General features: G+C 37.1%; 1 protein-coding gene across 1 annotated transcript in view; it reads left to right on the forward strand.

The window, feature by feature from the left end:
* The window catches only part of LOC150109767 (bestrophin homolog 17-like), a 226406-nt gene extending 204316 nt beyond the window's left edge, over window positions 1–22090 (forward strand). Inside the window, exon 9 of the mRNA XM_090409019.1 lies at window positions 20460–22090. Coding sequence (XP_090265145.1) covers window positions 20460–21411 — 952 coding nt within the window. The 3' untranslated portion in view covers window positions 21412–22090. The remainder of the gene's footprint in view (window positions 1–20459) is intronic.
* The last annotated feature ends 2403 nt before the right edge of the window (window positions 22091–24493 follow it).

Here is a 24493-nt window from a genome sequence, read left to right on the forward strand (position 1 = left end):
AGTAAAAGAAAAAATGTATATGGCAGATGGCAGAATGATTTTAAAGAATGCCGATGGTAGGGAGGTAACCGAATCAGTTGATATAGTTGAATTACTGAGCGAGCACTTTGCAAGAGTATATCATCCAGGTGGTGACATTGCAGGAATGAATGAACCAATAGCTTATACAAGAATTGTGGTGAATGAAGTGGAGGTGAATAGTCTATTACAAAACCTCAATGTCAATACATCTGTGGGATTGGATGGTATACAGCTCGTGTCGAACGTGAAGTGACTCAAGAATTGTCAGTGCCCTTGACAATTTTGTTTAATTTGAATCTCGGATATAGGTTAGTCTCGAGGGGGTGGAAAGAGGGGAAAATAGTTCCACTGCATAAAGGAGGTTCCAAGACTGCTGTTGTAAATTACAGACCGATTAGCATATCAGGAATCATTGTCAAGGTTTTGGAGAAATTAGTCAAGAAAAGAATACAGGATTGGATAGATGAAAATGGGATATTGTATGGGGGACAACATGGTTTTGTGAAGGGTAGATCATGCCTCAGTAACTTGCTCACGTTTTATAACACAGTGACAGCTGAACTGGATAAGGGTAATGGGTTTACAGTGATTCTATTGGACCTTGCCAAGGCCTTTGACAGGATACCACATGGAACTCTAATCAGTAAACTGGAGCAGATGGGGATGGATATAGGGTTGGTGAGATGGATAGGAGGGTGGTTGATGGTGAGATACCAGAGAGTGGTTTATTCAGGAGTTGAGTCCAAAAGACGGCTTGTGACTAGTGATGTGCCGCAGGGCTCTGTTCTTGGATCACTACTTTTTAATTTGTTCATCAATGATATAGGAAAGGATCTGAGAGGAAGTGTTCACTTGTTTGCTGATGATGCAAAGTTGGGTAGAGCAATTGTGAGTGCACAGGATGTCAAAATTTTACAGGATGATTTGGATAGTTTGGAGGACTGGACTAGGGAAAATGGATGTCAATTTAATGTGACAAAATGTAAGGTTATGCATTTTGGAGTGAAAAGAATAGCAGAAGTATATCACATTGGTGGAACCGTACTCTAGGGGATTGATGAGGCCAGGGATTTGGGAGTGTTGGTGGATAGGCAGTTGAAGTTTAGGGAGCACATTGCAAAAATGAAAAGAAAAATCAGCTCATCAAATCACTTGGCTTCTGAAAAATATTTTAACAAGCAGAGACAAACAAGTTATTGTTCCTCTGTATCGAGCCTTGATAAGACCCCATCTAGACTACTGTGCCCAGATATGTGTGCCAGGGTTTCTTCTTGATGGGGAGAAGTGGAGATGATCCAGAGATGAGTGACTAAGATGATAGCAGGTCTATGGAATGAACCTTATGAGAACAGGTTGAAGATTTGTGTTTTTTGCAGAGATTGGACGATAGGCGAAGGAGGGGTGATATAATTCAGACATTCAAATTACTGAAGGGTTTCTACAAGATTGATCCAGAAGATATTTTTGAAAATATGACTGGTGGTGGGAGGACTAGGGGTCATGCATGGAAGCTGGGAAAGAGCATGGTTGACAAGGGAGTTAGAGCTAGGTTTTTTACTTGGAGAGTGGTGAATGAGTGGAATAAGCTTCCAGAATCTGTTGTGGGTGCTACGACCGTGAATGAGTTCAAGGCAAGGTATGACAGATACTGTGTCAATGTCGAATAGTTGTTCTTGATATGATGTTAGGGCCTCCCTCGATGAGCCTGTTGACTCCTTGGAGTTGCCCAGAATAATAATAATAATAATATCATTCATTATCATCACTTGTCTACTTAACTCATAATTGTCAAAACGAGGCAGCACACACACCATCCTCCCATTGACACTTTTCTTCTTCACGATATCTAACAATGTTCTTAAATCTTTTGCTACCCGATTTATGCTACCACTCAGGTCATTTGTACCCACCATAACTATCATCTTTTCTGCATCATGCCCTCTCTTTATTGCTAAACACATTAAAACTGCTAATGTAATATTTCTCATATTAATGTTGCCCCTTTTTTTTTTTATCTAGCTATCACCTAGATAGCTATACCTTAGCTATGTAAAATTGCAAGCACTAAATTAATTTGATTAAATCTGCATAGCTACAAAAATCCATCACCGTTTACACAAGCTCATGTGACTGTTGTCTAGACAGTTGTTCACTCTAAGAAGTGTGCACACAAGTTTTGTTTTCAGAATTTCTAATTTGCAGTCAATATTTTTTTAATGTACTATAAAAATGAATCATATAGTAAATCATATCACTTATTTTATTTAGTAATTTCTCTAAGATCTTAACTTTCAAGATCTTCACTCCAGTGTTACTCTAACCTTTCCAACTTTATACACTCCAGTTGTTACTTTTAGCATATGTCATGTGAGCAAACTGATGCTGATGTCAGTAAGTTCCAAAAGCGTATTTGACTGATGATGATGATGATTAAAAATTCTGAAAGCAAAAATTTTGTGTGGCAGTTACGCATGTGTACGCTCTTTTTCATTGATGCACAGCTTAGAGGGAACATGGATTTTTTGTATCTTTTTTTTTACAGTGAAATGTATTTTAGGATGTTGGCTGATTAAATGCAGCAAAAATCTTCCTCATGCAAGGGAAGACTTTGCTTTTAGTAAGTGGCTGTGACAGTATATTCAATTTTGTTTATGTAAAGGTTTAAATAACTTTTTAAAATTCTTATATATTATTCTTATATTATATTATATGATTCTTATATAAAATTCTTATATAAAATAGAAATTCTGTATACACTGGTGTCCAAAATCTAAGGACAAAAATTATTTCTGCAGATTACAACTTGCAAATTCAGATGAATCAGTTTGTAGCAATTTGTATAACTGACAATTTCAAGTAGAAAGTGGGTACACATTCAAATTTTCTAATCATGCACAAAGGAGTCATGTGATAGCACTCAACAAGATAAAAGGCAAAAGGGTATGCTAAGCGAATTGTGTTTGAAGGAAGCTCTTTTTGTGAAGGAATAATGTTGCAAACTTAGATGTCTTTCAATATCTCAAAGACATCATCTAGATCAGCATTTCTCAAACTTTTCCTATGATGGAACACTTCACTAATCCTGAAATTTTAACGGAACACCTTGGTTAGAGTCGGGTATCATCAGTCTCGTATTGAGCGTAAAGCTAAGCGCACACAATTGCTGCAGCATGCTGTACTGCATCGCAAAAATGCGATAGCACACACTACAGATGTGCTGGGCCATAGTTCATCACATTGACCTTGCTTGTGACTGCACATTTCCTAGAATAGATACCACTGTACTTCACTCGCGTTCAGAGGTGTCAACAACCGCGGGCAGCTGTCATCCAGCATGCACTGGCCTTAATAGCACAATTCACACTGATTTTCAAACATGTTTGAATTTATTGCATTTAAAACCATTCCAGGCTCATATTAACACGTTCGCTGCCAACTACGAGTATACTCGTAGTGGGTAAACCTGCTTCACAAGCCAGCTACGAGTATACTCATATGACGCTTACCGCCGGGAAGGAGATTATTGTAGTGACCTTGAAGAAGTGAAAATCCTTGGCTTGTGGGGCTAGCATCAAAACTGTGTATTCTCATAGACCGTATATGCTCTGTACAAGCCAACTACGAGTATACTCGTAGGACGTTTACCTCCGGTAACGAGATTATCGTACTGACCTTGAAGAAGTAAAACTGCTCAGCATAGGGGAACAGACCATGCCAAAGTAGCGTGGCAACGAACGTGTTAATTTTGATAATTTTTCATGGCGCACTTATCCACTTTCCTCGGAACACTGGTGTTCCGTGGAACATAGATTGGGAAATGCTGATCTAGATGATTTCATTCAGGGAAGAATTATTGGAAAGCTTGAAGAATGCTGCAGAATTACTGATATTGCCAGAGAGTTTGGAATCTCACATAACATTGTATCCAGGCTCTGGGCAGCATTTCAAACAAATGGAATATATTCCTGACATTTGCTAAGAAGTCGCCCTCACTCTACCATGGAGCATGAAGACAGATTTTTGATCATAACAGCAAAATGTAATTGACACACCTGGCCATGTCAGCTTGCAAGTAAGTTCCTATGCCCAAAGGCCTATAGTCTGCATCCCTTTTTCCACAACTCATCACAGAGCATGTTTTTCAGTGGTATTGCATCCATAAAAATTAGACAAGACACCAATGGGCTGATGTACTCTTTACAAATGAGTTGTTTTAGTCTCTCCTCTGGAGACCAAGGATATTAATTGAATTGTGTGCTTATTCTTGCTTTGAAGGAGTAGTGGGCCAGTTTGCCTCCCAAGAACTCTTCAAGAGTCACTTGATGCTAAGCATAGAAAATGTTGTGAGAGCTGCATCACAGTTCGGGGTGGACATATTCCATACTGAAATGCTTCTCTGCATAGTTTTCTGTAAGCACTGTACATTAATTCCTTAACTATGTTCTTAGGCAATTTGTAACTTTTGCCAAAAATGTATTGCAATTTAATTTGTATGAAATTTATAACACATTTTTTGTGTAATGTAATGTAATTTATTAGTATGCTGGTAGTAAATTTATGTCTACATCTGGCTGTAGGCATGAAAATTTTTTCATATACAGTAAAAATGTAGTTTGTTCTTAGCTTTTGGACACCAGTGTATAACTGACTACAGATCTCGATTGAGGCTAGGAAAGTGTTTCATAGAAGACTGTGGGCATGGATGTATGCGATTGTGTTTAGGTGGGATATTAACTTCATCGCCAGGTGCGAGACCATCATCCCGCTTATTAGAGGCCTGTTGTGGCTTGAAAAGATTCCATGTTTGTCTCTAAAATAGAGTTTGTGGACCAGGTAATAAAAAGACAAATATATATATATATATATATATATATATACGAGGACTGTTTGATAAGTCTGTTCAAAGTCTAAGAGATGGCGCCGTATGTATCGAGGTTATTTTAAGTGGCTGGCAACTGTTGCAGGATCACACACTAAGTTTCAGTCAGATAGATCTGTGTTGATTTATTACTATGGATGAGACTTGGATTCGCCATTACACACCAGAACCCAAACAGCAGTCAAAACAGTGGACAGAAGCCGGTTGTATAACGCCAAAAAAGACAAAGTCGGTTCCACCAGCAGGAAAGGTCATGGCATTGGTGTTTTGGGATCTAAAGGCATTTTTTTTTTATTAATTATCTTGGAAAGGGTAAAACAATAACTGGGAATAGTATTCTGATCTTTTAACCAGACTGGATGAAAAAAGTCGTGACAAAAGATCCAGTTTGCAGAAGGAAAAAATCATCTTTTATCAGGACACTGCACCTGCCCACTAAGGTGTTTTGGCAATGGGAAAATTAAGGGATCTGCAGTATGAATTGTTGGAACATCCACCCTATTCCCCAGATTTGGCTCCCTCTGACTTCTATCTGTTCCTAAAACTGAAACTCTTCCTCACTGGTTAGCATTTTTCTTTGAATCAAGAGGTGAGTGATTGCAGCTGTAGAGGGGTATTTTGCAATCTTACCGAGAACCACACTACAGGGAAGGGATAATGGCATTGGAAAATGGCTGGAATAAATGTATTAGTCTTAAGGGAGATTATGTTAAAAAATAAAAAATAATTTTGAAATTATAAATTCGATTTTTTCATCGTTAGGCCAAAAACGTTTCAAACCACCCTCGCAGTGGAGTTGTTCAATGAACACTTTACTGGATTTTTTAATCCTGGAGAAGTAAGTTTTAATACTAGAGGGATAGGGCAGGTTTGAGATTGAGGTGCAAGAGGAGAGTGTGTTTCAAATATTGAGTACTCTGGATGTCAATAAAGCTGTGGGACTAGATAGAATTTTGCCACGGGTTTTGAGAGAATGTGCTAAAGAACTAACAACTCCATTGACCTGGCTTTTGAATGAAAGTCTTGCTATAGGAAAAGTACCCAAGGAATGGAAGGAAGGTAGTGCCATTGCATAAGGGCAGTAGCCAGTTTGTGTTTAATCAGTAGTTGTTAAGATCTTGGAGAAATTAGTGAGGAACCATATACAGCGTTGGGAAGATAAGAATAATGTTATCTGTGAGGGTCAACGTGGATTTGTTAAGGGGTACTCTTGTCTTAGTAATATGATTGCCTTTTATAATAATGCCATCAACTTATTCCAGAGTTTGCAGATAGAAAGAGAGGTAATATGATTGAGACTTTAAAACTGTTAAGAGGTAGTTACAGGGTTGACACCTGGGGAGTTCTTTCGCTTGGTAGAACAGGAGGAAGGAGCGAGGACAAGGGGTCATCCCTGGAAGTTATTAAAGGAAGCTGTGAGCAAGAGGTGAGGAGTGGTTTCTTTGCATGGATGGTTGAACCTTTGAATGCATTGCCTGATAGAGTGGTGAGAGCACGAACGGTCAGTGAGTTCAAGGAGTGGTATGACAGACTTTGTGTTTTCTAGGAAGGACTTCCACAATGAGTCTTTTGACTCCATGGAGGCCTGAATCATAATAATAATCATTGTATTGTAATATATATTGTATCAGCTAGATATAATATTGGATGTTTGTGGAGTGTAAAACTACATGAAAACTGATTTAATGATCTGTGGGTTGTAAAGATAATCCTGAATTTTTAATGAAACATTAAGAATATTCTGTAAGTGCAGAGAGAAGATTTGACAGATATTTTGAGAATTTATAGGTCAGACAACCTATACAATTCAGAATAGGTTTTAGCAGACCATTATCCTCCTCTCTTTAATCTTGGAGTTTAGAGGAGCTTTTTTTATGCAGCTTTCGTTATTATGGCCAGAGAGTCATTCATCTAGAACAGGGGTTGGGAACCTTTTTGAACCAAAGAGCCATTCCACCAAAAAAATTAATTAAAACAAAATTCTGGGAGCCGCAACTTCAATTCCATTTGTCCTGGTGACTCAAAGGTGCTGTTAGTTCAAACTTAGGTAAATTTGTTTTTAATTCAGTACTTCCAGATATCAAATACCACTTTTATGTTTGCATATAAATTTTTTATATGTTCAATAAATAAAAAAAACATTAAGTTTAAGTTTTTAATCACAAAACATGTTTAAGTAAGCATAACATTGCAAAAAAGTCAGAATTTGTATTGCAAAAAGAATTAGTCCGAACAAAAATACAATATTACGTATTTTAATAGATATTTGAGGGTTTTAATTTAAAATTCACTAATGAGATTTTTGATTTTGCATCTTCTCAGCCAATTACTTAAATCTGGATTGTTTGTCGTGCACTTTAATAATAATAATTCGGCTTTCAAACTTTCATCAGTTAATTAGTTCCTGTACTTATTTTTAATGTAATTAATTTGTGCATAACATTACCTGTCACATTAAACACTAGTTTAGTACCACAATAAAATATGTTAACAGAATATTTATTTTGACAGTTAAAATACGTATGTATCTAAAAACTGTGGTGTTTGATAGGACAGCTGATCAATAAGTTCAAATTTTTGCTGTGGCACTAGTTACCATAGTAAGCGTAACATGCATAACAAATTTCATGTGTAACACACACGTCATGTGCACCACGAACAGGTGTATCAAAAAACTATTTATTTGTTTGTATTAATTATGTATCTTTTAATTCAATATAAAAGAGCCGCACTTTGTTCAGTCAAGTGCCACAAGCAGCTCCGCTGGTTTCCGACCCCTGATCTAGAAGACATTAAAAGTATATTTTACTTCGATTGTGATAAGTATGGTTTATCCAGCCATGCCTTATCTGCTAGGCATGGAATTCACTGGAATAAAACTAAAGTCTTACACAAAAGTTATTTTCTTCTTGAAAGATTACAGAAAGTAGTGAAGCCAACATTCATAGTCCAAAACTCAACAAAAAAGACTGCCTCAAACTGTTCCAATTTTGGGAAATCATCCTAAATAACACTCCTCATTCCTGTTTTTATAAAATTGTAATTATTTAAATATTTAAATTTATTCTTCTGAATTCTAATAATTGTAAATGCAGCTATCCTAATGTAGTTGATAGCATATTGTAGCATATACATGCTTGCGGTTTAAATATTGTTCCTATGTTTATTTCTTTTCAACTCTATTCACAAAGTTTATTGTGGTTCCAAACACAGTATCTAACTAAAAGCACTGTCTTAACATCTTCTTTCAAATTTTCAGTTGCATAAAATATGTGGTAACATCTGTTCATAATACAATTCGCTGGGTCCAGAACCAAGTGAGTTATGTGAAGCACATGTATGTATATATATATATATATATATATATATATATAAATATAAACTTGACGTTTGAATTTGAGCTTTTCTGTTGCAAACAAACATTAAAACAGTACAGCAATACTAATTAATACAAATAAAATTTAACTGAAGGCATTCAAACTTTGCATACCATTATGTTTAGAAAAATGCACCCACTCGGTGTAAAAAGGACATAATGTACCATCAAGAGAGTTCCTGCTTGAAGTGAAACATGCAGGATGGAACACTGCACAGCATGAATATGTTAAAGCTAAGAAATCTGTGAGATACACTTTGAAATTTTCTATTCTATTTCATTAAAAAAAAAAAAAAATGCTGGTTGTAACCCTCTAAATTGATTTCATGATTCACTAAAGAGTCATGATTAACATAAAGTTTGAAACATCAGGTATTTATTTTAAACGTATTATTCCATATTAAAGGGTTGGGAATTTTTTTTTTTCTTCACATGTAATTTGTTTCTCTTAGCATGACTTATTATGGCTGTTGTTGAAGTTGAGTTGAACCTCGGAGAGACATAGAATATATTATTATTATTCAGGCCTCGATGGAGTCAAAAGACTCATTGAGGGAGGTCCCTCCTAGGAAACACAAAGTCTATCATCCCACTCCTTAAATGTATTGACCATTCTTGCTCTCACCACTCTATCAGGTAATGCATTCCATGGTTCAACCACCCTCCATGCAAAGAAACCACTCCTCGCCCTCTTTCTCACCGTTTCCTTTTGTAACTTCCAGGGATGGTCCCTTGTCATGACTTCTTCCCGCTGTTCAACCAAGCAAAAGAACTCCCCAGTGTCAACCCTGTAACCACCTCTAAACAGTTTAAAACTCCTCTCAACAGTTTATTATTATTGCTCAGGACCTCCATGGAGTCATATGATTTTGCAAAGTCAAGAATATCACTATATATGTTTCTCCCTTAACTAACACACTTGTCACCTTATCATAAAATGCAAGTAAATTACAAATTAAAAAAAACAGGACCTACACTTTACAAATCCATGCTGACCATCATAAAGAATGAGATGTCCATCGACCCAGTTCTATATTCTATTCCTTACCAATCTCTCAAACACCTTGACCACAACTGCAGTTATAGAGACTGGTCTATAGTTGCAGACTTCTGTCTTAGAACCATGCTTGTGGAGTGGTACTATTTTGTCTTCTTTCCACTCCTTAGGATCCCTAAGGGAACCATAATCACTTTAGTTCTGCATGTCAATGCCCTCCTCAGTATTGCCATAATCCATTGTGATGTTCTTACAATTTTAGTTGTAAGACTTGAAGTTTAGGGGTCGCATTTAGCAATGCGACTCCTAAACTTCAAGTCTCTGCCCACCATCACCCCTAGATCTTTCATCTCTTTCACCTCCTTCAAAATGTCTCCATTAATTGTATACTCCGTATCCCAATCTTGCCTACTAGATTTCAAGACCTTGCATTTTGCAACATTAAATTGACAGCTCGCACTCAAATAGTCTATTCAGATCCTCCTAAGCTACATCTGCTCTATTTCTCATAGGTCTTTACAATAACATTTTCTAATCCTGAGCACACATGCTTACTTTCAGAAAGATTTCTGAAGCAAATACTGTTTTCTGCTTGGCTACTAAAAACAACAACTGCTTAACATCTTTTAATAGAGTTTCTTTGAGTTGAGTAATACTTTTTTTTTTTTTACTGTTTTCTTCTATAGTTAATTCTGCACGAATTTTAGATTCTTAAACTTAAGGGGTGTTTAAAGGTCAAAGTAGTATAGCTGGGAGACCTCCACGTTGCCTTTTAAGGAATGTGGAGAAACGACCAGCCTTCTGACCTAATGTCCAATCCTCACTTTCTCGTGGTGTACCCTGTTAGGTATCTACCTGGATACTGAACAAATGAGGATGCACTGGCAATTTGGGATTTAGCTTACCAAATTGTATTATTATGGCTTAAACCACAATATAAAATGATGGTACGACATGACAGAATTTTATGCTAACCAGGGAGTCACTCAGTTACTTCTGATATTGATGGTACCAAACCATCAACATCAGAAGAATCGATGGTAAAGAAATGGAACTAGCAGAATTGGATAAGTACAAGATTGCTTTCTAAGCAACAAATACAAAATGTTATATTCAGGCAATAACAATCAAGGAAAATGAGGAGTAGTTATAGTATTCAACATGAAATTTGAGGTTAATCTGCTTGAATGGCAATCAGTATCAAGTTGAGTGATATGGACAAAATACCAGAATGGGGAACTGGATAATGAGACATTTATGTCTATGGTTATATAGAAAATTCTACTAAGGAAGAAAGGGGAATTTTTCTAGGCCTTAGAGAGGGCAGCTGACACATTGAAAAAGGAAAAGTTGGTCCCTATTGGAGATCTAAGCAGCACACAGTAGGAAATGATTATGAGACATATAGATGTGTTTTGGAAAAATTGGAGAAAAGAGCAAAGATAATAATAATGGTAAGTACCTGCTGGATTCCTGTTTTGGACTAATTATTACTAACACTATGTTCCAACATAAAAAATGTGCACTAATTCACATGGAGAGAAAATGCAAGAAATAAGAAACTCAATGACTAAGCTATAGTTGACAGTGATGTTTTCCCACTGGTTCAGGACACAAGAGTATACGGAGAATGAAGTGATCACTGCTTAGTTTCGAGCAGGATAAAATTGAATTTCATATGGAAGAGAAGAGTGTGTAAAGAAAGTTTTAAAATGAATCAAATTTGAGAAGCTTGTTCAGTCGCAAACCCTGAAGAAAACATTGATTGATTCAGCCATAGAGTCATGCAGTAAGGTTGTCCATAAGGATTGAAAAATCAGAACTACATCATGTGAATCAGGTGGACTCAGGAAGTTAGAGGCAGTCAAGAAGAAGAAGAATGCATATTGAAAGTTCTTGGCAAGTAAGTTAGCTTGTACTCTTACACTCCAAAGTATTATAATTCTTCCTAAATCCAGCTTGTTCATAGGATTGCATTCCCTCAAGTTTATATTTTATTCTATTATTTATAATTTTTGTGAAAACTTTATATAGTGGGGAGCAGACTTATAGGTCTCTTCCTTATTGCCCTTTTTAAAAATTAATATTAGAAGTGAATTGTTCCAATTTTTTGGAATTTTTCTCTATTTTAGGCATTTATTAAAAAATTTAGCCAGCTGTTTGATGACAGGGCTTCTTCCCAGTTTTAAGAAGTACCATAATTCCATCTTTTCCTGGGGCCTTTCCATTCTTTGTTTCCTACAGTGCCATTTCTGCTTCACCTTATAAGATCTCAGGGGCACTTTATTTCTTCCTTACTCGAGTTATCCATAATTGATTCTTGGATGTCTTGGTCCTTGTCTTCAGAGAGTTCAGTATAAAATTCCTGAATTCTTTTGATTATTGCATCACTATTTTTTTAAGTTCACCATTTTTTTCTCTTACAGCAGCTATTTCCTTTGTTCCAACTGATAATGTTCATCTCAGGACTTTCATATTACTATTGTTTCTTTAATTTTCCTAGTATTATATGATCTAATTTCATTTTTCATCCTTTTGCATATAGTTTTAAAAATTTCCACATATTCTATTTTATTGGTCTCATTCAAATCTCTTTTCATATCTCTTCTTTTCTTCATCAGATCTAAGGTTTCCTGTCTTAGTTTTTCTCTCTTTGGTGCCTTTTTAAACCTCCTATTTCTAGTGCACAATTCAAGAGAGATTTTGTTAAGATTTCATTAGCATCATTGATGGTAGTAGCTACGTTTAACTTTTTTAGTTCATTTTGAGTGATTCTCTATAACAGCTTTTATTGTGGTAGAGGTTTTGTGGATTCACTAAATTGGACTTCTTTTTTTTTCTTATGAGCTTATTCCGTTCCCATTTTTTGTTGATCCATACTTTTGCCTTACTAGTCTGTGGTCACGTCCTGTATTGAATCTATTAAGCACATCGGTATTATTGATTATATGTCTTTTGTTGGAGAGGATGAAGTCTATTTCATTATAGGTTTGTCCATTTTTGGTTGATTTTCTTCTTGAAAAAGCTGTTCATAATAAAGAGGTTATTTTCTTCTGCAAATTCAATAAGTCTTTCTCCTCTTTCATTTCTCTGTCCAAATCCAAATTTACCGATGAAGTTCAGATGGTCATTTCTGCTTCCAATCTTGGCATTAAAGTCACCCATTATAATTATGTAGAATTCTTTAGAATTATTTAATGTGGATTCTAATGTTTCATAGAAATCTTCTATCTCTTCATCTGGATGGTCCTTAGTTGGGGCATATATTTGTATAACTTTCATTCGGTATCTTTTATTTATAAAGAGTTCAGCTATTTTCAATGTTATTTTATTAACAAACAGGACATTGTCCTTGAGTGTTTTATTTATTAGGAATCCTACACCACCAGTTGAATTTCTTTCACATTCACTGTGGTAGAGTAGATGTCCATCTTTTAATTGAATGAGAGTTTCTTTTTTTCTTCTTATCTCTGATAGTTCAATTCCTTCATCAGTTCTTACAATCTATCATCATCCTGTAGAGATCTGCAGGTGGACCATTCTAGGACATGTCCCCTTTTTTATGCTGGGCAACGAACGAGCCAGTATGTAATTTTCCTACTCGATTCATCATTTATATTGACCTCATGGGGGGGGGGGGGTATTTGGCCTTATAGCACCACTCTGGCCAGATGGGTTGATGCCTCACAATAATGCATAAGACAAAATGAAACAGCAAAATAGGAAAGATTCATCCCTAGCCCTCGAATACTCTATAATAGCATTGGGGAGAAGGAGCAAGAATTAGAAAGAAGGAAAGAAAGAAAAAAGTACCCATCTACAAAAGGGAAATAAATGGGAGAATTACAGAGGTATTTCCTTACTGCGTGTTCCTCATAAGATTTATGCAAGTATACTTGAGAAACAGTTGAGAAGGATTGTGGAAGGGAAACTTGGTGAAGAACAAGCTGGATTCAAGACAAATAAAGGTTGTGAAGATCAGATTTTCACTTTAAGACAAATAATTAAGAAATCACAGAAATATAACCAGGATCTCTGCTTAAGTTTTGTAGATCTAGAAAAAAGTATATGACAAGTTGACAAAAAAAAAAACTTTCAAATCACCACAGTTATATGGTGTAAATGGGACATTACATCAAATGATTCGTAGTTTCTATTTAAGCTGTAAGCAAGCAGTTAGAATTGAAGGAAGTATAGGAAGATAGTTTGATGTTAAATCAGGTGTGCGACAAGATGCACATTATCTCCACTGCTATTATCTATATGGACCACATTATGAAGTGTTATTAAATCTGGTATCAAAATTGGCAATGTTAATCTAAGCTCTTTTCTTTATACAGGTGATGTTATGCTTCTGAATAAATTATTATAGAATAAATCCAGCACAAGTCTGCAAGATTCCATGACTAAATTGAATCTTCTTCTGCAGCTTTTCCCACTTAAGTAGGGTCACTGTTTGTAGCGAGTCTCCTCCACAACCTACTGTCTTGGGCTGTAGCCACATCCAAGCTCTTCATTCTCAAGCCCTCCTCCACCATCTCCCTCCATCTCTTCTTCGGACGCCTGCACTTCCTCCTCCCCTGCACATCCATCTGCATGACCTTTCTTCTCACATACTCTTCCTCCCTCCTCATCACATGACCAAACCATCTCAATCGTGCTTCCTGTATCTTTGCTCCTAAGTTAATAACTTTCACCGTTCCCCTTACATAGACATTTCTCAGATGATCCCTTCTGGTCAGACCACACATCTACCTCCATCCTGCTGATGTTATTTTTCCTCATGGCCACAGTTTCCATAGCAAATATCATAGCTGGCCTCACTACTGTCCTGTAGATTTTGCCTTTTAGATTGATCGGCACCCTCTTATCGCATAGCACTCCAGCCATCTCTCTCTCTAGTTCCTCCATCCTGCATCCCACTTCCTTCTCAGCCTCACCATCCACTTTCATTGTTGAACCTAAGTATCTAAAGGCACTGACCTTCCTGATGATATTTCCTTTCAGCTCCAGATCTGTCTCCTGGCTACCATCCACTTTGTAACACATATACTCTGTCTTACTTCTGCTCAGTCTCATACCTCTCTCTTCCAGTACTTTCCTACAACTTTCCAGTTTAGCTGCCACTTCTTCTCTTGATCCTGCACACAGCACAATGTTATCTGCATACAACATAGTCCAAGGTGTGTCTTCTCTCACCTCCTCCATCACAATATTAAACAGGAATGGACTTAATGTTGACCCTTGATGCAAGCCAACTGTCACTGAAAAACTTTCTGTCTCTCCTAGGCAGGTCCAAATCTGCATGATTTGGACTCTTGTCCTCACATTTCTGTACATCTCCTGCATATTCTTCAGTACCTTTTTCTCCCCCAGATATTTCCAGACTTCTTGCCTTGGTACTCTGTCATATGCTTTCTCCAGATCATTAAATACCCAATGTAGCTCCCGTTGCCTCACTCTAAACATTTCCATCATCTGTCGTAACCTAAAGATAGCATCTGTCGTCGATCGACCAGGCATGAAGTCAAATTGCTCCTTTGCAATCTCCTCCTCCTTCCTCAGTCTTCCATCAAGAACCCTCTCTAGGATTTTCATTGTGTGGGACATCAACTTTATTCCTCTGTAATTCTTACGGTCTTGTGCATCCCAGATGGGGACAAGAATACTTTCCCTGCATTCCTCGGGTATATTTTCCTGTTGACAAACTTTTATTAACATTAACAGATCCCACAGCAGGTCAATTCCCTCTACCCCCAGTGCCTTCCATGCCTCCACTGGGATCCTGTCCGGCACACCGATTTTCCATTCTTCATCCTCTTTATGGCCTCCTTCGCTTCCACTCTACTGTTGTTCTGCACCATCCCCTCATAAAGCTCCCCATCTTCTCTGTGAGACCTTGCATTTTCTTCATTCAAAAGCCCTTCAAAGTATATTCTCCATCTGTTTCTTATATCCACATCCCTCCTTAATACCCTTCCTCCAGAGGTTTTGATCTGTCTCACATGCACGATGTCCTTTGATGCCTTATTTCTACATTTTGCCAATCGATAAATCTTTCTCTGTCCTTCCTTTGTTTCTAATTGATCATAAAGGTCTTGATATGCCATGGCCTTCACTTGTGCAACAACTCTCTTGGCTTCTCGGTTTTTCTCTCTGTCCTCTTCCACTCTTGACTCATCCCAATTCTGCTTTGCCTTCCTCTTAGCCGTCACTGATTCTTGTACCACTACCCTCCTTCTGCTCTCTAATCTTTCCAGATGTTTTACCAAGCACCTCAATTGCACAGCTTAGAATTGCTTTTGAATTATGTCTCCACCAATCTTGTACACTTTCTAGTCCATCCAAAATCTCCTCTAACACTTTCTCCCTAAAGCGTTCCTCACACTCTCTTTTTTTAAGTGAAATCACTTAATTGTCTTCCTCCCATGGCTTTCAAAGGTTCTTATCTTCGACTTTATTTTAAAGTCTGCGCACAGCAGCCAGTGTTGCTATGCCACTTGATCTATTGGGATTATCTTACAATTTGTTAGCCTTAAGATGTTTTCTTCTGGTCAAAATGTAGTCAATCTGTGAACTGTTGTTGCCACTTCTAAATGTTATCAAATGCTCTTCCAGAAAAAGGAATTTACAATTGCCAGATCAAACGCTACCGCAAAGTCCACAACCCTCTCTCTTTCTTGGTTCATCATTCCCACTCCGTGGCCACCATGCACCCTTTCACAGTCCCTATTCTGTCTCCCTATGTGTCTGTTCACGTCTCCTCCCACAATCACTATCTCATTTTCTTCCAGTTCCCTCATTTCTTCATCTAGCACGTTCCAGAATTCATCTTTCTCTTCTGCTGTACAGCCAACTTATGGGGCGTATACACATAAGATGACCAGTTGCTCTTCTCCAAGACCCAATTTCATTCGCATGATTCTGTCATTCCTCCTACCCACTTACATTACTTTGCCCTTCATTCTGCCACACACCACAATTCCGACACCATTTCTTCCCTCTTTATTCGCTCCAGAGTAGAACAGTTTATACCCATCTTCTAGTTCTTTTGCCTTTTCCCCCTCCCACCTTGTCTCCTGCATGCATAAAATGCGCAACTTCCTCATGAAAATAGGAAAAAACATTGAAAATCTCAACTGTATCCTGAATGGTGAACCTATAGAACAAAAAAAACATTTCATGTATTTAGGCACAATGTTTAGTGAAGATGGTAAATTAAATATGAAAATAGACGATAGATTTAGTAAAGCTGGTATGGTAGGAACTCAGTTGAATAATCTTTCTTTCATGTGTTCATTTTGGTTTATATTAAACTAAAGTTTTGCTCTAACACGGTAGTTGTCTCCATAATTTGTCATAATGTAGTCAATTGAATAAATTGGAATATAAAAGAAATTTGTCAAAACACTAAATTATCTCTATACAAGACAGTATTCAAACAATTTTAATTTATTGATCTGAGAGTTGGGTCAGAAATAAAACACTTGCCAAGAAAAAAAAGCTTTCAAGTCACTGCAGTTATATGGTGTAAATGGGACATTGCATCAAGTGATACATAGTTTCTATTTAAGCTGTAAGCAAGCAGTTAGACTGGAGACCACGGATGGCATCAGTGGATTCAGAATCTTTGCAACGTTAGCAGAAAAAGACCCAAAAGAAGATTAAGATGTAACTGTCTTAGGTGTTGATGGTTATTCATGACTTATTTTTCAAGGAATTAACAACACCACACTTTTATCACAACGATGTTTTATTAACACTTATATTTTGCTGATTTTCAACGCGGCATCATCAGAGCACAACACACTTGTACACGTGACAGTGAGTAAGTGAAACAATATAATTGCAAAGGACAAAAGATCTAAAGTCCTATTTTTGGCGCCCTCTAACGAGGAAAAAAAAAACAGCTATGCAGGAGTTTTTCTTAGGATAACAGTCTATCAAATTTTTGGCAAATTAATGCAACCATATTTGTTAAGGTTTGGAGAATTCTTCAAAGCCATTGCTGACTCAAAAAAATAATCTTTCAGATCTATAACGACTCCTAAATAGCACATTCGTTTTCCTCCATCTAATCCTGTGTGACGGAGTGTCCAAAGCATGGTCTGCCAGTCCCGACTTGCCATAGTAATAGTAGCGAATGTATCTTTCATGTTCTTCCAGGTGGATGTTCACTGATCTTCCTGTTTGCCCATAATAGGCCAAGTCACAGTCACAAGGAACTTTATACACTCCTGGGTGTGCTAAAGGGTGAAGTTTATCATTAGGTGAGCGGATCAGAGTTGCCATCTTGACATAAGGTTTGAAAGTGGTGCGAAGGCAATGTTTCAACAATACTTTGACTATCTTTTCCAATGTACCTCTGATATAGGGAATAGAAATGGTCATGTTGTATTCTTGTGTATTAGAGGAGGGCAGAGTAATGGGCAAGTGTAGTATTTTATCTATTTTGTAGGGATTGTAGCCGTTGGCTAAGAACACATGGTGCAAATATTGGAGTTCTGTAGTCAGAGCTGCATCGTTAGAACAAATGGCTCTGTGTGTAAGTGTTTTTAAAATGCCGTACTGTTGGATTGGACGATGATGTGATTGTTTATGTAAGTATCTTCCGGTGTGTGTAGGCTTTCTGTAAATAGAAAAAAAAGATAGTGATCCATCTGAAAGGCGGGTGACTAATGTGTCAAGAAATGGTAAACAGTTATTTGATTCTTTTTCTACTGTGAAGTGGATTTTGGGGTGTTGGCTGTTTAGGTAGGTGACAAAAGCATCCAAAGTGTCTTGTCCATGGGGCCAGATGGCAAACACATCATCTACATAGCGTAACCACGCTTGTGGCTTGTATGTAGCTGTGGTAAGTACTTTGTTTTCAAAGTGTTCCATGTAAAAATTTGCTAACGGGGGGAACCCATAGCAGTACCATTAATCTGTTTGTAGAATTTTTCTCCCCATGTTCCACATATCAAATTATACACTGAGACCCTACAATGTCTCAAAAGAAAAAAGTCTGAAAATTACTGAAAAAAGTGACATCGTGGCCAAAAGAAATCATCAGGAAAATAAAACCAATTCATGTTAAACCACCCTGTATTTATGGATTACCAAAAATCCAAAAAACTAATATCCCCTTACATCCCATAGTCGATAGCATAGATAGTCCGACATATAAACTGGCCCGGCATTTAGCCAAGTCACTTTCCCCCCCCCTCCCTTACTAGCAATTCCTCTACGTTTGTAAAAAATTCAGTCCATTTCAAAAGACTGGTTAAAAATCTAATCCTAAAAGATTCAGACATAATGGTTAGTTTCGATGTCACCTCCTTACTTACCAATGTACCACTTATAGACACTCTTGATTTAATTAAGTCTAAATTTCCCCCTGACATTTTTGAATTATTTCAATTTACCATGAATGCAGGTTACTTTACACGGGGAGGAAAATTCTACAAACAGATTAATAGTACTGCTATGGGTCCCCCTCTCCCCCTGTTAGCAAATTTTTACATGGAACACTAAAAACAAAGTACTTACCACAGCTACATACAAGCCACAAGTGTGGTTGTGCTATGTAGATGATGTGTTTGCCATCTGGCCCCATGGACAAAACACTTTGGATGCTTTTGTCACCTACCTAAACAGCCAACACCCCAAAATCCACTTCACAGTAGAAAAAGAATCAAATAACTGTTTACCATTTCTTGACACATTAGTCACCTGCCTTTCAGATGGATCACTATCTTTTTCTATTTACAGAAAGCCTACACACACAGGAAGATACCTACATAAACAATCACATCATTGTCCAGTCCAACAGTACGGCATTTTAAAAACACTTACACACAGAGCCATTTGTTCTAATGATGCAGCTCTGACCACAGAACTCCAATATCTGCGCCATACGGTCTTAGCCAATGGCTACAATCCCTACATCTGCACCATACGGTCTTAGCCAATGGCTACAATCCCTACAAAATAGATAAAATACTACATTGGCCCATTACTCTGCCCTCCCCTAATACACAAGAATACAACATGACCATTTCTATTCCCTATATCAGAGGTACATTGGAAAATATAATCAAAGTATTGTTGAAACATGGCCTTCGCACCACTTTCAAACCTCATGTCAAGATGGCAACTCTGATCTGCTCGCCTAAGGATAAACTTCACCCTTTAGCACACCCAGGAGTGTATGAAGTTCCTTGTGACTTGATGAAAGATATGTTCGCTACTATTACTATGGCAAGTCGGGACTGGCAGACCACGCTTTGGACACTCCTTCACACAGGATTAGATGGAGGAAAACGAATGTGCTATTTAGGGGTCGTTATAGATCTGAAAGATTATTTGTTGAGTCAGCAATGGCTTTGAAGAATTCTCCCAACCTTAACAAATATGGTTGCATTAATTTGCCAAAAGTATGGGAGACGGTTATCATAAGAAAAACTCCTTAATAGCTGAGGTTTTTTTTCTCATTAGGGGGCGCCAAAAATAGGACTTTAGATCTTTTGTCTTGTGCAATTATATTGTTTCACTTACTCACTGTCGTGTGTACAAGTGTTGTGCTCTGATGATGCTGAGTTGAAAATCAGTGAAATATAAGTGTTAATAAAACATCTTTGTGATAAAAGTGTGTGGTGTTGTTAATACCATGAAATATAAGTCATGTATTGATACAGTGAAAAGTGCCTTAGAAGCTTCATATTAGAAGAAATATAAAATTTGATAATGTTGGAGTCCTGACAGATAACAGATTAATTTGTGGGATAAATTATTAATTAGAAGTTAGCAATAGTATAATTTTTTCATGTAGTACTATCATAATATCTTTTACACCCCTGAGAGTACATATCAGAAATCTGATAATGATAAACTTAAGAATATAAAATATATGCTGTTTTTAATTTTGACAATAACTTATCTTATAAAAAAATTTCTTGAATTCTGAAATGTAGCTTTCATAGCAGTTACACTTGATATATATTCTAGAGGAGCATAAACTTGTGCATTGGCATTTAACTCTTTTGGGGGAAAAAATGTTGAGAAAAAAAATTGATGGCTGATTAACAGAGAGGATAATATAAATTATATTGATTTTAAATATTTCATTGCATTTACAAATTATACTTTCTATACTAGGTTAACTTTATATTATCAGAAATCTAATAAATGTTTATTACTTTCAGGTCCCTCAAGAATTCTGGTTTACGTGAAGAAAATATGGACACTAGTGCAATGTCTGAGCAGAATTCTCCGATGACTGATCATCCTTTGGCATACAAGTCTAAGCACAAAGAATCTGTCATAAGTACAGGCATCACTCCATCTGTTATAATGAGTGGTGGATCAAGAAAGCCTCTCATTAAAAAGATAGTTCAACGTATTACTCCAAGTGGAAGGCAAATCCGAACAATCAATCTACTACGAAAAGGTGGTCACCATCATCATCCTCATAATCAGAGATGGAGAGTATTTCAGACTGACCCTAAAAAAGATTATGGACAAGAAATTTTATCACTTTTCCAGCCAGTTCTTCCAGATGCTGATGGCACAGGTACAGCATCCGATGCTCAACTACTAGTTCAGTCTGAGGTTGCAGATCAGTCACAAACTCAACCTCTAGCTATAATTTCTGAATGTCAAGAGGGAATTCTCCCAGCTAATGTGGAACCAGAAGGCACAAGTTTTACAACAGTGCCATATATTGATGAACAACAACCAGGAGATACACTTATTATCATGACATGTCCAACAGAACCAGGAGAAGAATATGTTGAAGTTGCAGCATTAGAGCCGGAAATATATGATTATCAGTCAACATCATCACCTACATATGCTGATGAAATTGAGCCAGACCATTCAGAAGACTTTTATGATTATGATCCATATCAACCAGGAATTCCTAGATCAGCTAGTCAAGCAATACTTGTGGATCCAGAGATTGATGAGGATGTGGATCTGACAAGATCAGGAGAATATATGCTCAGTTCCTCATCATTTCCACAGTTGACATTTACTAGAGCATCCCCAAGCATGGAGTCATTATACAAGAAGCAGCCACTAGATGAGGGAGGACTTCAACTAGAAGCAGACCCTGAAAAGAGCTGTGACAAAGCAAATGAAGCTAAAAGAGTGTGAATGTACTATTCTATCTGTCTTTCTTTGTCTCTTCCCCCCCCCCCCCCCCCAAATCCCAGTATGTAAAAGAATGGATTGGATTGATATTATGGCAGAAATCTAGGAAGTAAACTGAATTGATTCATGATATTTGGAGAAATATGCTGACCTTAAATCTTTCAGAAAAATGGAAGATGCAAAGCAATATGTATATTTGCATATACCACCAGAAAAAATTCTGAATTTTTGAAAAAAAATCCTATGGATTTTGAATAAATATAGAAATAAAGGATGAGGATTCTTATAATCATTCTGTTATTCAAGCAGAAAAACAGAAAACCTGTGTTCAGCATGATGGTGCAATATTAAAAGAAATATAAAATCCTCATAACCTCTGCAAATTGACTTAGAATGGATATAGGAGTGGATTAGTATCTCCTTTGCATTGATGCCAAACTCACAAGATAGGATACATTACCAGACACCAAACTGCTTTATGGTATATGAATTTTCTTTTGTGTTTTGGTACAGCAGAATTGCTAAGAGAAATATTTTTTTCTACATGCTCATTCAAATGAGGACAATACAGTCATATAAATGAATCCAAGTTATATATACAAAATATAACTGAAGGAATACTTAGAAATCACATCAATGTTTTAAGTAATTCTGATCTCATTAAATTACTCTATTCATAAAATTTTTCTTTGTCTCATTCTCTCACATTATTAATAGTGAAAAAAAAAATATATATATGTATACGAGGGTCGTCCAGAAAATAAGTTCCAATGGCCAGTCAGAGAAACAAAAATATACTTACAAAAAAAACTTTATTGGAAATTAAACTAGATATCTTTCACTACTTTTCTACATAATTTCTGCCATTGTTCAGGCACTTATCATAACGGGGCACAAGAGTTGTATACCTTCATCATAGAAGGTTGCCGCCTGTGACGCAAACCACGTACTGACTGCTTCTTTGACCTCGTCATCGTTTTGAAACTGCTGGCCACCAAGGAAGGATTTCAGATGTTTGAGCAGGTGAAAGTTGCTTGGCACGAGGTCAAGAACTATATGGGGGATGATGGAATTGTTCCCAGCCAAAGGTGGCGAGAAGTTGTGTTATGCCGGATGTATGTGGGCAGGTGTTATTATGAATCAAAACAACTCCCCTGGTAAGCATGCCATGTCATTTATTCTGGATCACGTGAGGCAGTTTTTTAAGGGTTTGTCAGTACATACTCGCATTGATTGTGGAGCCTTGACCAAAGAAATCTACCAGCAAAATTCCTCGTCTGTCCCAAAACACAGTCCACATGATTTTTGAGTGGAAACAGTTGTCAGAGTGGAGTCCCTCCTCATTTCGTCTTGACTGGTAATGAGGTGTGACTCCACTCCATGAACTGTTGATTGGATTCAGGGGTTGTATGCGACACCCAAGTCTCGTCCCCAGTGACAAGTCTGCTCAGGAACATTGAATCACTTATTGCATATTCTCCATAAACCTTAATAATTTGTCGATGAATTTCAGCTGCGTTAATGTTCCTCACATTCAAGAAACGGATAACAGACCTAATTTCATGTGCGGCGGGTGATTCGATTTTCTTAGACATTTATAAACACACACCAAGAAGCATATGCACTGTGAGAATGTCTGAAAATGGCACCAATGGCTTGCTAATGAATCATAACAAACTCAGCACGCATGCACACCATTATGATCGCGGTGCTGCAGTGAAAATATTTAAAAACGGAACTTACTTTCTGGACGTCCCTCGTGTGTGTATATACATATATATATTTTGCAGTGAAGCAATAAGTAGCTCCAAGTTGGTTTTTTGGAGGGAGTATTTTTTCCACAAAACCACACGCACATTAATTGTGCAGTTAATATGAGTGAGTGATATGCAGTTTTTTAAATGATTCTTTAACAATTCTGTGTAATTCCACAGTGCTAATTTTTCAAGATTATGAAAATAGAAACAGTTACTAAGTTAGACTGAATTATTGAGAAATGACTATTAAAATCTTGTGAAAAGCAACTCACATATATCCCCCCCCCCTTTCCTGCCACCCACACACTTGGACCAAGGTTGACTGGATATCATCACTAAGCTTTTGGTTAAGATTACTTATATTTTAAGGCAGGAAAAAAGTTTTTCAGCTGAATACCAAGTGTACAGTGCCACCACATAAGAGAACATCCAAGTCAACTATAGGACAGTTTGTGATGTAAAGGCTTTGGAAACACAAAATAAACAATTGGATTGTTGAGAATAGAAATCTTTCCAAGAAGATGGCATAATTTTGATAAAGGAAGGTTTGGTTTTGGTAACCTAGTTATATTTTATAACAGGCCAACAACCATAATGGACAGATGTATTTACAATGATATTTTAGATTTTGCAAAGCACTGAGTTAAATATTGCAAGTCAAACTATCAGTGAAACAAAGAGGAATGTGGATAGATAGTAAACTGGAGATGGCTGGCCAGTCAACTGGTATAAACCAACAAGTTGCCTTGAAAAAGAAAGACGACAAGCAGTGTATCGTGCAGTTACATTCAGAGCTGCTGCTGTTTAATTTATACATTATCAATTTCTGAGAGGAGATATTATGAAACTTATGTTCAATCGAAGAGTGTATTACTATTAACATCTGACCTCCACAGAGTCAGAGACTCATCTTGTTTTAAACTAATTCAATGTGCCTACATTCATGACACAGGCAATGCATTCCACTCTCCATGTAAAGAACCTGCTCCTCACTCCTCTGATCACACCCTTCTTATAGTTTCCAGTGATGGCCTCGTGTTCTATCCCCGTTTTCCATTCTATGAAAATTCCCTTCCATGTAAACCTGATAACAACCCCTAACTAGCTTATATGTCTCAATCATACCCCCCCCCCTTTCCTTCTCGTATTCATGAGACTTTGCAATTTACATTCTCTCAATCTGTCTTCATACTCCACATTCCAAAGACCACTGATCACCCTTATGAATCATTTCTGTACTTTTTCTAACATATCCTCTTTACAATGAAAACCCGGAGACCAAATCAGTGCACAATAATCCATACGAGGCCTGATCAAGATCTTATACA

The sequence above is a fragment of the Typopeltis vanoorti genome, chromosome 1 (assembly GCF_054136105.1).
Source record: "Typopeltis vanoorti isolate ZY-2024b chromosome 1, IOZ_Tvanoo_1.0, whole genome shotgun sequence".
NCBI classification, from domain to species: domain Eukaryota; kingdom Metazoa; phylum Arthropoda; class Arachnida; order Uropygi; family Thelyphonidae; genus Typopeltis; species Typopeltis vanoorti.